Source organism: Podarcis muralis, chromosome 4 (genome assembly GCF_964188315.1).
Source record: "Podarcis muralis chromosome 4, rPodMur119.hap1.1, whole genome shotgun sequence".
Lineage (NCBI taxonomy): Eukaryota > Metazoa > Chordata > Lepidosauria > Squamata > Lacertidae > Podarcis > Podarcis muralis.
Window position 1 is genome coordinate 84304013 of NC_135658.1, and position 13777 is coordinate 84317789.

Genomic DNA, 13777 nt, shown 5'->3' on the forward strand with positions numbered 1-13777 from the left:
GGCTTTCCTCCCAGAGCGCTGGCGTGCAGGAGCGTACACGGGGATTTAGGGTTTTCCTGTGTAAACAAGACGGAAAGTTCAGGAAAACGGTGGAGGCGGGAGTGTTGTAGGAGAGAGAAGAATCATACAAAAGTAAGGATGGCGCATCCTGAGGATTCATTCTATCAGCCACGTTTTTAAAAAGAGCACGAACTGACTGATCTATTTTTAGGCTTCATTGAGATGGAGAAGCGGATCTGACGTCTCCTGCGAGACTCAGCCGTTTGAAATGACCCCCCCCCCCGCCCTCAAAACTAATTCTTTTTACACCAGCTTATGGGAGCAGTTATTTCCATTACTTAGGGAAATGAATCGTTGTAGTTCTTTCTACACAGTCGCGAAGAAACTCTCATGAAGCATTTCTTGCGTATCTTGACTACCGCAGTCGTGTCTCGGCGTTTAAGGAAACAGCTTATTTTCACATCTACCGGTATTCTGAAGCCAGTAATAATTGTAACTGCACCAAAATATCTCCTTCCAATCGACGCTTCGGTCCTAAGCACATGTGCTTGAGAGGAAGAGTCAATGAAAGCAACGGGACTTTTATATGCGCTTGTATATGAATTACACAGCTTCCCCTCCACTTGTTGAGTTTGTATTTATTTGTGCGATTTACTTCCATACAATTCATTTAGGGTACATTTATTTTAGGGTGTTTAGGACGCTCGCCTTGCATACTGAGTCTACCTATAAATCGTTACAAACAAGCTTACAGTCTGGTGGGTGCCATCGCAGCCCTAGGCTCCAAGTCCTAAACATAGACACATAGAATCATAGCGTTGGAAGGGACCCCAGGATCATCTAGTCCAACCCTCGGCTATACAGGAATGTCAACTCGATTCTACATGGCAGACGGCCATCCAACCTTTGCTTAAAACCCTACCAAGTGCCTTATGTCGTTCTCACGGAGGTGTAAAGTATGTCATTACCAATTATCATGGGTTGTTGTAGCAAGGATCCTTTTTCACATAGCAAATGCCCTCCCGGTGTGTTTTTAAGTTCGGGCGCAAACACTCTTTAAAACTTGCAGCTGATGTGCCCGCAAGAACATTATGCCGACTCGCAGTAGGCAGCGGAAGCCTCGTTTGCAAAGCGGTTTCAGGCTGGGGCAAAAAGTTGCGGCAGCTCCTCACTGAACAGCTCACTCTTAATCTCAGGGTCGTGAGTTCGAGTCCCACGTTGGGCAAAAGATTCCTGCGTTTCGAGGGGGGTTGGACTAGATGACCCTGGGGTCCCTTCCAACTCTACAATTCTGTCCCAGGTAACTGGGAAGCAGCAACTCTCCTCTGCGCGCCTGGAGCGAGATCCGGCCTCCTTCCCTGACAGTTTCCAAGCAAGCGTGCCGCCGCGTGTTTCCCCCTGGCACGCCGCTCGCTTGGCACTCCCTCTGCGGCTGGGCGCTAACTTTTTCCCCTTCTTCCTTCCTTTCAGCAAGTGCAACTTTTTTTGGGGGGGGGGGAGGGAGAAACGCGCGCGAGAGCGAGAAAAGGGGCGTCGGGGGGGTGGGGAGAGCGAGCGAGAGCGCGAAAGCAGACAAGAGCGCGAGGGCGGTTCCCCGCTGAGCGCCCGGCCTGAATGGGAGCCAATCGCGCTGGCCTGGCCTCTGCCAATCACCGGCCTCCCTCCAATCCCACCCGCGCACATTTCCAAACTCTGGTTCCCAACCGCGCCGCTCAAATGTGCCGAGCGCTCTGCCAATCGCTGGAGGCCAGAGCGGGGAGAGGATGGCAGCAGCAGCCGAGTTGGGAAACGGAGCAGACAAAAGAAGTTAAAGAGCCGCTTAATCGCTCCATGTTTGGCAAGGCGGCGGCGCTGGCCACGGCGGCAGCAACAGCCTCGGCGGCGGCAAGCAGGGGGAGGAAGGCCACCGCCCCCTCGGGGCCGGCCCAGGCGACCCCCTCGCGCCTGGATGGGCCCCGGGGCTGCGGCGCCATGGAGCCCGCGCTGAGTTGCAAGAGGAGCCCCAGCCTGCGCTTGGCCGACCTGGCCGCATTGCATGGCGTCGGCGGCGTCGGAGGAGGCAGCAGCGCCACCAGCGGTGGCGGCTTCCAGCCCTTGCACCCGGGGGACCTGGGCTCCTCGGACCCGGCTGCCGCGGCCCCCTTCGGGCCGGAGCACGTGGCGTCGGGGGCGCTCAAGTTGAGCCCGGCCGGCGCCGAGGCCGCCTTCGCCTCGTCGTCGCAGGCGGGCGCCAACGGCGCGGCCGGCAGTCCCTCGTACGCGGCGCCGCGGCGGGCCGAGCGGCCTCTGCAGCAGCACCCGGCCAGCTCGCCCATGTTCATCTCGTCGGCGGGCACCTACGGCGCCGGCGGCGAGCAGCCTCACGCCGCCGCCTTCCCGGGGCTGCACGACCACCCGGCGGGCCCGTCCGGAGGCCACCACCCGCTCAACGGGCAGATGCGGCTGGGGCTGGCCGTGGCTGCGGCTGCCGCGGCGGCTGCCGAGTTCTACGGGCGCGTGGAGCCCTTCCGCCCGTCGTCCGTGGCGGCCGCCGCCGCCGCCGCCTCCGAAGCGTCCTACGGCGCCGCGCCGCAAGGCTACCCGGTCAACTTGGCGGCGGCCGTCCTGCAACAGGCGCCAGCGCCTCCCGCACATGCGCACCACGCGCCTCCCCACCATCACCACCCGGCGGGCGCCTCCTCCGCCGCTGCCGCCGCAGCCTTCCTGCGCTACATGCGGCAGCCCATCAAGCAAGAGCTGATCTGCAAGTGGATCGAGGCCGAGGCGGCCGCGCCGCCCTGCTCGCAGACCTACAGCACCATGCACGAGCTGGTCAATCACGTCACGGTGGAGCACGTCGGCGGGCCCGAGCAGAGCAGCCACGTGTGCTTCTGGGAGGAGTGTCCCCGCGAAGGGAAGCCCTTCAAGGCCAAGTACAAGCTCATCAACCACATCCGCGTGCACACGGGCGAGAAGCCCTTCCCGTGCCCCTTCCCCGGCTGCGGGAAGGTCTTCGCGCGCTCCGAGAACCTCAAGATCCACAAAAGGACGCACACAGGTGGGTGGCACGACAGGAGCGCGCGCCTTTCTCTGGTCGCGGGTCTGACTTCTTTTCTCTACCCCCTCCTCCCTCCTTCCTCTATCTCCTACGTACCCTCAGACGTGTGACGTTTGTCATGAATAAGTAATTTCACCAGCTCTTTGGGGCTGCAGCGGGAGAGAGAGGTCTTCCTTGATATGTCTGCGTTGTCTGTGTATGCGTGGTTTGGGAATGGCTCGCGGGTCTTCTGCCTTGTGCCCGCTGCGGTTTTGGTGAGAGCGAGGAAGGCTTCCCGGCGCCACAGAATTCCTCAGCAGGCAAACTAAGAGCGCTGTGGATAGCTAGGAGCTCCCACGGAAGCGGGAAGAACGGAGGAGTCCCACGGAGGCCTGCGGTGTGCCCAGCAGCAGGAGTGCCATTTTGGCCCCGCACCGTGGGTGCCCGGGGCTGTGGGTGCTAGGCAGCATACATGGTCCTGGCGACGAAATTTGTGGGTGCCAGGCCAGGCCCCTTCATGGTGAATTTTGTGGGTGCTCGGGCACCAGGGGCCCAGGGAGCCGGCACCTATGGTGGCCAGTACTCCTCCTCTTAGGAAGTGGAAAGAAAGGGCAACCCCCAAACCTTATTCTGGTCAATTCACTTTTCAAAAAGTTTCTCCCATGCTTTTATTTGTTTGGGCTTTTTTTTCTTTTTTATATATGAAGGAGAGTGTCAGGGGATTTGATCATGTTGTTTCTCAAGAGGGGGTACTTTTCAGTTGAGACCACCAGTATTTTACTTTCCCTGGGGGGAGTTTTTCTCCCTTAGTTGTTTTTGGGGAAGTGATAGGCAAGGGTTTTTAAAAGCTTTTGTTGGTTTAAAGGTGTGTTTCGATGGAAGGAGCGCTGCTATAGCACGATTCGGAATAGTGCCTTTGAGAACAAATGGGAAGGGAAGGCGACGCGGGTGTGCCTTTGTGCGTGTCTCCGCCAGACTAGCCATTTCAATGAAGTTCCGTTTATGGCGCTGTATCTTTTACAGCTTGGTTTTGATTTGCCCCTGGCCTTTTGGCTTCACTTAAAAGGCGGTTGGGATTTATAGTTGCGTGTAGACAGATATTATCCACCGGAGGCTGCTTATAGGGAAGGGGGGGCAAAGGCCGGAGGGGGCTTCACCTAATTGTTTTCATGATTTATTGTGTGTTGTTGCAAAAAAAAAAAAAAAAAAAGGAAAAGGAAAGGGGGGTGGCGAGGCGGACAAGGTGCAACGCGCTGTTCAAACTCCCATGCAAATAGCCCCTGGCGGCAAAAGCTATCGATTTTTAGATGGTGAATCCGCAGGGTTGAGCCCATCTGTGCGAGCCCTGAACACCCCCCTCTCACGCAGCCCCGGGGAGTGGGGGGGGTGGATCTGTCCTGTCCTGCAAGCGAAGTGGAGCGCGGTGTTTTTAGGCCTTGGAGGCCGAGTCTGCTGTGGAAGGGCCTTACTGGGAATTTTGCAGCCTCTCCTAAAGATGCTTGCAACTTGCAAGGGCTGGTTCGCCTGCAGTGGTCGTAGGGCAGCTGCTCCCGCACGGGGAAAATCCTGCTGGTGCTCTGGGAGGAGGGGCAGGAAGAAAGCCTCGCGAGGGCTTTCCAGCTCGTCCTTCCATTCACACAGCTCCTTTTCCAGCTGAAGAACTCCGATGTTCGGCTCATCTCGCCCTCGCCCGCTTGAGGCTGCCCACATAGTGCCCTTGCTACTGCCGCTGGGAAGAAGATCCGAATTTGGTTCCTTTGGGCCGAGGCTCCTGCAGGTGGGGGAATAGCTGGAGCCCCGCCGCCCCTCCTGACTGGTGCCCGTCGGTCGGATAGGGTTGGATGGGGATCCGAAGTCAGCCCGATCCCCACCGCCTGTTGCAGACAAAAGACCCACGACTGAAGATCCGGAGGGGCCGAGGAGCGCCGCAGAAAGCTGCTCGGTGTTTTTTCTGCAGCAGTATTGCAGGGGCACATGGTTGCAAAACGCTTCTGCACGGTTTGCAAGATCCGGTCCCGGCGGGGAACTCTTTCCACGGCCACGTGCTGGCACGGAAGCCCTGGCCAGGGAACTCGAGTTGACTGTAGCATAAGCAGCTCCATTGCCCGTTAGCAGCCCCATTTTCCCCTCTTGCGGGCGAGGGCAAAACGACTCCCCGGAAGCCGTGGAGAGCGGCTTCAGGCGCCCTTTCCCCTTCTCTCCAGGGGGTTCCTCCTGCCCAACCGAGGGGTCCCTGATTCCCAGGCCCGGGAGGAAAAATGTTCCGCCTCCCGCTTCATTTGGCGCAGCCGAACAAGACGCTCCGGAGCAACCTCGGCATTTCTGTGCGTAATTTTGCAATCTCGCGCCCTTCTTGGTTTCTTCTCGCTCTCCTGCAGGCTTCTCCCCTAAGACCGGAATAGGTTCGTGTTAACGTAGGAATTCTGAAGTGTGAACCGGAGTTTCAAGATCAAGGATCGTATGTTTGGGTTTAAGAAGCAAATGAGTTTTCCTCTTCCCCCCTTTTTTTTGTTCTGTTTGGTTGAGAACGAGTTGAGCTCCCAATGGGGGGGGGGGGGGGAATCGCCCTGCGCTTGGCTTTCGTGTGGTTGGTTTTGTTTTTAAAGATAGCCGGCGGCTTGTCTCTTGATCGATGCCGCAAGTTGTTGCCTCCATGAGCCCTGAACCGCTTGCGCGGTTTGTGGAAACGGGCCGCCGACCTCGCTTCGAATTAGTAGGCGGTGAAGTTTCCTTTCTCGGCGCGCGAAAGGGAGCGAGCAACCTTTTCCTCAGCGAGAACCGTTGCTTTTCGACTGCGCATCTCTGGGCTTAAAACCGAGATAATCTGCAAATGGTTAAACTCTGACGTGAACCTTTCGTCAGAGACAAGACCAAAATAAACATCAGGATGGCATGGGCATCTCGCTTCGGGATGTAGGAGCATAGCAACCATGGCATCCCTTGAAAATGGGTCCTCTTCCCAAAACCTAGTGCTGCTGGCCTTAATTAAATGTATATATTAAAAAATAGAGTCGACCCAAGTTAAAAGCAGACAAATCTGGTTAGCGACTGCTGAAACAGGTTCTAGACAGACAAACGCACATGCAAACCCAATTATGCCATATTTTGAAGAGCAAGAAATAAGACACATTTTCTGGCTTCTACTTTTAACTATGGACACCTATGACCACTATCATTTTTAAAAAGAGAATGTGTCCTGGAAAAAGAGGACATATAGTAACCCTAAAATGCTTTCCTTAAATAAATAGCAAAACACCAACCTTCTGTCTCAGGAAATTTCAGTTGAAAGGACAACACTGGGCTATATTGACCAGAATGATCCAAAACACAGTTCCTTGGAAGTAACTGAGCTCAGTGGCCTTACTTGCTGTGGAGTGAATAGGCTTGGCACTGAGGTTTGGATCTTTTACCTTTTTCATGTACACAGAATCTTTATCCCATTTTATAACAACAACATTTAGTTGGAAATGCTTTTGAGACTTCTGAAAGGCTGTATAATTTCTGTTCAGTTGCCACATATCACCAGGAAACGTTTTCTGGTTGAAATAATGCATTTGTGATTGAATTGGTAAGTTGGGATCTGCCTGTATTTACACAGGAAAAGGAATGCCATAAATTAAACCTTCTGCCTTTCCCAAAAAGGAGAAGATAGATGCTGTTTTCACCAGTAAAACAACAAAGGTCACAATCCTACATGTGCTTACCTGGAAGCCAAGTGGAACTGTGTAGTATTTCTGAGTAAACATGCTCAAGATTTAGTTGGATGAAAATACTGAATTACCTTGTTGACTAGGAAACACGTATTAATATTGGGGTGCACTCCTGATGTCTTATTTGAGAGTATAAATAAAATTCATATTTTTGCATATTTTTGCCTCCATGTATGGATGGGATTAATTTTTTAAAAAAATCCCTTTTTGAAATAAAGTAACGCTAAACCCATGTCCACTTGTGGCAGCAGAAATTATTCCTGCCTTTTTGCTTCCAGAAGCTTGGAAAATAATTGTAAACCTAGAATTGCATTACACCTTGGAGCCAGATATGCCAGAAGGAAAGGCCCTGAGGATGGCTTTCGCAACCACCGCAACCACCCTTAAGGTGCACATTAAACCTATTTAAACAGATTCACCATCTTATTTCGAAGCATAAAACTAGTCCTAGGTACAGAGATCTTGGCCAGCTCACTGCTCATGGACTGGGTAGCTTTCTCAATAATGAGCAAGCTGTAAAAAGCTAAGAATGTCAGAGAAGGGAGGGGAAGAGAGGGTGGCCCTCTTTGAGAGCCTGATCTGTTGACAATGGTTTAAAAAAAAAAAGGAAAAGAGAGCAATGTGTTTAAACAGGTGCTACTTTTATTTTAGAAAAAGGGGAATCTCCTCTTGCAAACCACAAGGGAAGGGATTAGGACAATATGGGTTTGTCTGTAGATAAAGCCATATCCGTGTATGGACGTGTAAGCCCCTACTTTAATCCATCATTTAAATTTTTCATTTGCAAGAGAAATATGGGCATGGAATAAGGAGAGACATTCCCATTGTCCTGGATATGTTTATCTGAATGTCATGATCACAGTTTAGAAAATATTCTTTAACATTGTGGACTACATTTTTGAGCAAATGTAAACCTGCTCACTCTCTCTGTGTAGTAATAATAATAATAATGATTGAAAAGTTAAGCTATTGGAGGGATGGTAAAGACTGGAGTCAAATTTATCTGCTGAGTCTTTGTTTTGCAATCCTCTCTAGTCCCTGTCTCCCCTGTTCCTGTGTTTGGTTTGACATGTAAATTCAAAGTTTGGGGATTTCTTCCTTTCCTTTCACAAAGAGGTCCATTATGGATGTTTTTCTCTTTCAGGAGAGAAGCCTTTTAAATGTGAATTTGATGGCTGCGACAGGAAGTTTGCCAATAGCAGTGACAGAAAGAAACACTCTCATGTCCACACCAGTGACAAGCCATATTTCTGCAAAGTCAGAGGCTGTGACAAGTCTTACACACATCCGAGCTCCTTGCGCAAGCACATGAAGATCCATTGCAAATCCCCGCCGCCTTCTCCTACCCCAGGATCTCATGGCTACCAACCCACGGGGACACCACTGGGTGCCCCTCTGTCCCCTCTCCAGGACTCTGGCAGGGGCCGCCCTGTCAACCTTTCTCCTCAGGTCACCAATCTCAATGAATGGTATGTGTGCCAGGCCACTGGGGCCCCAAACCACCTCCATACACCATCCAGTAATGCCACATCTTCTGAGGAGGAAGAGAACGAGGAAGAAATTTATAGGAACTCTGAGACAAGAACTATTCATTAGAACTGGGAGGGAGGCAGAACTTTGAAGATGGCACGATCATGCCATCTTGGTTAATTTGGGCTATTTATTCAGTATTATGAAACCCTATGGTGTTTGTAACATGTAACTAATTTAATTAAGACATTGGACTTGTGTGTCTCTCTCTTTTTTAATTAAAAAGAATAATCTTTTTTAAAAAAGCAAACCACCAAGCCGGACTGTAACAGTAATCCATTGTGCATCCCTACCCTACCCTCTGTTTATGGAAGACGTCAGAGGAGTTCGTCTTTGTGTTGCTGGATCTTCAGTGTATGCACTGCCAGGTTGACAGATCTGTGTGATAGTTTTCCCAAAATAAAAGCAGGAGGAATGTGGCTTATGAATGTAACTGGGAAGCTAATGGGCTTTCTCTGTGCCAGGAGTGGATTCCTTAAGCTTGTCCACCAATTTTTGAAAAGGCACGTTCTTCAATCTAGGCCTCTATCCCACAGCCATCACCTCTGAAACTGCCAACTGGTTTCTTGCATCCAAGTACTGTATATGTACGTGTACGATAATGTATAGGTACAGTTCACTGCCTCTGAAATCTTAAGTCCTCAAAATCTCAAAACGGAATGCTGAAACGTAGACCTTGGGTTGCAGTTTGCATCGCACTAAAACCAATGTTGAAATTCACCACCACAAGATTCAAGGTGGCACCTTTATAGAGCAGTGCTAAATTTGCTTATATGGAAGATCAGTCCATTGTTTTAAATGGAACTCGCTTCCAAGTAAATACGCTGGGTGGGTGAGAGAGGAGTCACAATCCTAGTTGTGTAGGATTTCACAAATGCTATTGAGCAAGGGGGGTTGGGTTTTATTTCTTTAGCCATCTTATCCTAAACATGCTTACTCGGAAGAAAGTTGCACTGAAGGGGCTTACTTCCAATAAGAATACTTAAGAACAGTACTGTTAGGCAGTACCTTATACACACTGGTGTGACTGTAAGTCCCATTGAATTCAATAGGACTTACTTCTGAGTAGACCTCCACATGATTGCACTGTTAATGTCTCAATTATTTTAATTTTCCTTTCCTTTTCTTTTTTTTAATGTCTTTCTAAGCTCTAACCCTGAAAGGGGAGGGAATTAAATCAGTTGCTATGATTATTGTTGTTTAACACATTCAACGAATTGTGCTCTAAAGACATTTGTCCCACTGGTTTCAGTGTTACTCATTAGTACGTGTCTTAGCAGGACTGCTTAATGGTTTTTCCTTGTCATAGGAGTGTCGCTAAATGAGATCTATCTTTATATGCGATATAGCAGAGGCCATGAGTCTAAACACGCTTCCTTGCAAGCCAGTCACATTGAATCAGAGTAAATTGGATTTATGAGTAAGCATATTTGGGAATGAAGCCCAGCCTATAGTGTTAGGTCAAAAGTGCTGTGAACTTCACAGCTGTTACTATGTCAAAGTCTCCCTCTTGAAAGAGTTATGATGCTAAGAGTGACACATGACTTTCTGGAAGATACTATATTTTACTGATCCAGCTTAACACCCTTGCATGCGCAAAAGGTTTCATAAATTACTTCTCTCTATATTTTTTTCAGCATCTGCGATCCTGTTTCTTATGCGGTGTGCCATTGACCAAAGTGCACTGGGGAAAGCAAATTGTCATAAATGTAAAAATGGAGGGAGGGGGATGCTGAGTAGATTACCTTTGGCCTAGCTGCCAAGCTATTATAGAGTGAGGTCATGGAACGCTGACAATTTCTGATGCAGTTGGTACGACATATTTCACGTGTAAAATGCTGGTTCATCATAAACACCCTACAGATAATCTAAAGAGCACTAATTTATCCTCTGAGACCACTGAATAAGTAACCAGTCACCAACCCATTACCAGGGCTTGTAGAAATGTGTGGGGATTTTTTGTGTCTTGTGTGCTGTGATACATAGTCTTGTCATTGTTATAACTTGTATGTGGAAGTGATCTATTTTGTACAGCGGAATTAATTTATTTTTTTATTTTTAGATATCAACTTCTTTCTTATTTCTTTTTAAAGAATACAGAGCACACCAAAGAAGAATATTATTAATTTTGGTGATAGGTTGTCTATGATTCTGTGGTTGTTTTTCTGGGGGGGCGGGAGAAAGTCCTTATATTTTTCAAGTTACTTGAATGAACAATGTAATGTGAAAACAGGTCCTTCCTGCATGTCTCCTGTGCAGTGTGTTGGTGATTTAATATAGTTTATAGAGATATTTGTTTCTTAGTACAGTGCATGGTGCTGTCCATCTGGAAGCCTTTAAATGTCCTGATCATATTGTTACATGAACAGAAAAAGGACATTCATTTTAATATCTATATCTATAAATATATAAATGAGAACTTGAATACAAACCACTTCTTAAAATTGTTTATTTGAATTGCATTCCTTTTCTCCTTCAAAACCCATTTGAATAATAAGGAAAAACTATCATGAAGTAAGACTTGGACTTTTAAAGGATAATTTATGTTTTGGTGAGCTTTTTTAGAAAATTTCTTCCTGAATTAAAAGAAATGTTTAATTTATACACTTTGTTCCCCTCCTACCAAATAGATTGCACTATCCATTACTACACCTTCATGTTTTGTTTAATGTGGAATTAATGCCTTCACGGAAATGCATTTTCTGGGAAGTAAGTATTTGGTTTCAATAGACTTACTTCCATGTAAATGGGATTTTCATTTTGGGGTACCAGGAGCAACATACTGTTTGTCTGCTGTGCCACTGCTTTTCCTCATATTTTTAAAACATGCAATACCTCCTTCATATCTGTAAACCTGGTCATAAGAAAGCAAGAATGGTTAAAGTAAAATTAAAAAAAAAATCTTATTTTTTACTTGTGCTTTATTGTTGGGGGACAAATTATGATAACAGAGTGGCTTACAGAGTACTCAGTTAGGAATTCAGTGATTGCCCCGTCCTTGAAAGAAAAATAATTGTAACGGAAATCATTAAGTACAAAACAACAACCTCACTTTTTTTATAGGTGTGCTTATACATTGCCATGAGAAATTTGGTACAAATGATTTTGCTCATCCAAATCATATTTAGTGGAAGTTCGTCTTGTTTGTAAGCAGTCTAAAGAAATCCACCAGAATCTGAAGACCAGTCTCATTGATAAATTAAAGGACATGGTTAAACCACATACATGAGGGTGTGGCAAAGTTCATTCGTGTGAATTGATACATTTGTACATGGATTTAAACAGTGCTATTCTAGAAAAAATGGTGCTGGGACTTGCCATGAGCCCTTGTTCTCTTAGAATGAAAATGGTGCCCACCTAAGAGGTGCAGGAAGTTGGGGGGAAAGCTTTGGATTTTAATAGGGACCAGGCTTCTGTCTTAAATATTGACACACAATAGAAGAGGGAAGTTAGTATTACTGAGGTGTCTCTTAAGCATTGTGGACACTTCATCAACGTGGCCTACATACTTACCTTAAATCTAAAGTTCAAACAGTGGACAGTGTGCCACTCTCAACAGAAGTGCTATTAAAACCAACTGGAAATAGTGCTGATGAAATCAAAGTAATGTAGATGGGACAAGATAGCATGTGGGAGCTGCAAAATGCTAGCCATAGAGTGAACAGGAAGTTCTGCTGAACCTTAATACACCTATCCTTTAAATTTGTATCTTAACCATGTCCACATTACTGTTCACGTGTTGAGTTCCTCAATAGGATTTCCCACACCCAACATTGGGGTTGATTTTGGCCTCAGGTGGCGAAGGTGCAACCGGTTGCAAAGAGTTGCTTAGACTCCATGAGGAATGAGGACCTTTCGGCTTGGGTAAAGGGTGGACTCAACGTAGTTTCTGGTGAAAAGGAGGGCAACACACAAAGCCCACCCCGCACCCTACTCCAAGGCATGAATCATTCATGGGAAATATATCAGAGATAAAAGATAGCTGACAATGAGGAGCCTAAAACAAGTTTTCCCCTTCTTGTTTTCTGCCTTCCAACGCCCCATCTCTCCCTCTCCCCTCGGTCTATAGAGCTGAAATTGACCACTGCACGTCTTGCGCCACTTCAAAGTAATTTGCGCCAGAACGGAAGGCTCGGCGCTTGGGCAATCTTCATGGTGCGTTAAGATTTCTATGGCAATTGGCAAGCAAGACTTTTCCCATCTGAATATGGCTCAAAGAAAAGGCACTTATTGACACGAAGTTGGCCATCTTCAAAGACTTCATCTCTTCTAAGCAGGGGGAAAATGTGCTCTCACACAAACAAGGCTTTAAATCAGCCGTGATCCACTTTTGTCTTAGTTACCGGTGGGGGTGGAGGAGGGAGGGAAGCATCGCGCTCGAAGGTTATGATCTCCGGAGTCTGAATTCATTTTGAGTTGATTTGTTTTGGGCTTTTTTTTTTTTAAACCCCCAGCTCATTCTTCATCTTCTTGGCAAATTTTATTTTTAAAGTAGCAACGACCGACAAACCACGCCCATAGGAGGAAAAAAGTTATTGGAGCTGGAGTAAATTGGCGGTTTTGCATTTCACCCACGCTGACTTGAGCGCGTTTATTTACTTAAGCTCCATTGATCTCTCTTACTTCCAAGTAACGCCCCAACTCGGCTAAGCTCTTTTACTTGAAATGAATCCCATTGACTTCTATGGGATTTGTGCTTCTCAATATAGACAGGCGAATAAAGATGCACACGTGTCGACTTGTGCCATTCAGACGAAGGGTTTCTTGACACGAGCTGGTTGCTTGCTTGATTACTTGCACGTGTGAAGGGGGCCATGAAAAGATACAGCGTGACAGAAAGAGTCTTACAGCACTTCCAAGGCAGAGTTTGTCAGTGAAGTCGACTGACATTTAGCTGCCCAGCTTCACACGTTCATTTTTACCGCAGGGTAACTGCAGCAACGACAGCCTTGCACGTGTGAACACTCTGTCGCAGTTTTACCACCACATGAATTTCCTACCTACCGGCATGCAATGTTTTTAAACCGAGTGTGTTCTTTCGGATGCAGAAAAACTCACCCTTCAGGAACCAGCCCTGAGTTTAGGTAACCTTTTCCACGTCCACATAAGAGACACTTTACGCACCTAGGTATTAGGGAGGACAGGTTCACAACGCTATTTCTCAATACTTGTTGACTTACCGCTGAACGTCTGAAGGGACTCCACGGCAAATAATTGTGATGTAGGTAATATGAAACCTCTACCTGTGGGTTTGTTTCCTTTTAAGAATTATTTACTCTGAATGCCTGCCTCAGGGGTCGGTAGGAGGAGGTACACCAGCATCGGCTGGTCGATCTCTCTGTGATTTGCAGTATTTGGGCGAAGGCTTTTAACTCCCGATTGCTCAACAACAGCAACAACAAAACGACTTTTCCTACCTGAAAGTAGGCTGCGGAAATGAAGGAACCAGGAGGGGGCTTTTGTGTGAAAGAACCGTGAGCTGAGATCTTGGTACCGAAAACAAATCCCTGGGCTCAGAATA

At 47.8% G+C, this 13777-nt stretch overlaps 1 protein-coding gene across 1 annotated transcript; it reads left to right on the forward strand.

Moving 5' to 3' along the window:
• The first annotated feature begins 1599 nt into the window (after window positions 1-1599).
• ZIC5 (Zic family zinc finger 5) lies at window positions 1600-11162 on the forward strand. Its single transcript, XM_028728225.2, has 2 exons — window positions 1600-3037; window positions 7871-11162. Exons 1-2 carry the CDS (start codon window positions 1615-1617, stop codon window positions 8320-8322), a joined length of 1875 nt encoding a protein of 624 aa, XP_028584058.2. The 5' UTR covers window positions 1600-1614; the 3' UTR covers window positions 8323-11162.
• Window positions 11163-13777: the final 2615 nt, after the last annotated feature.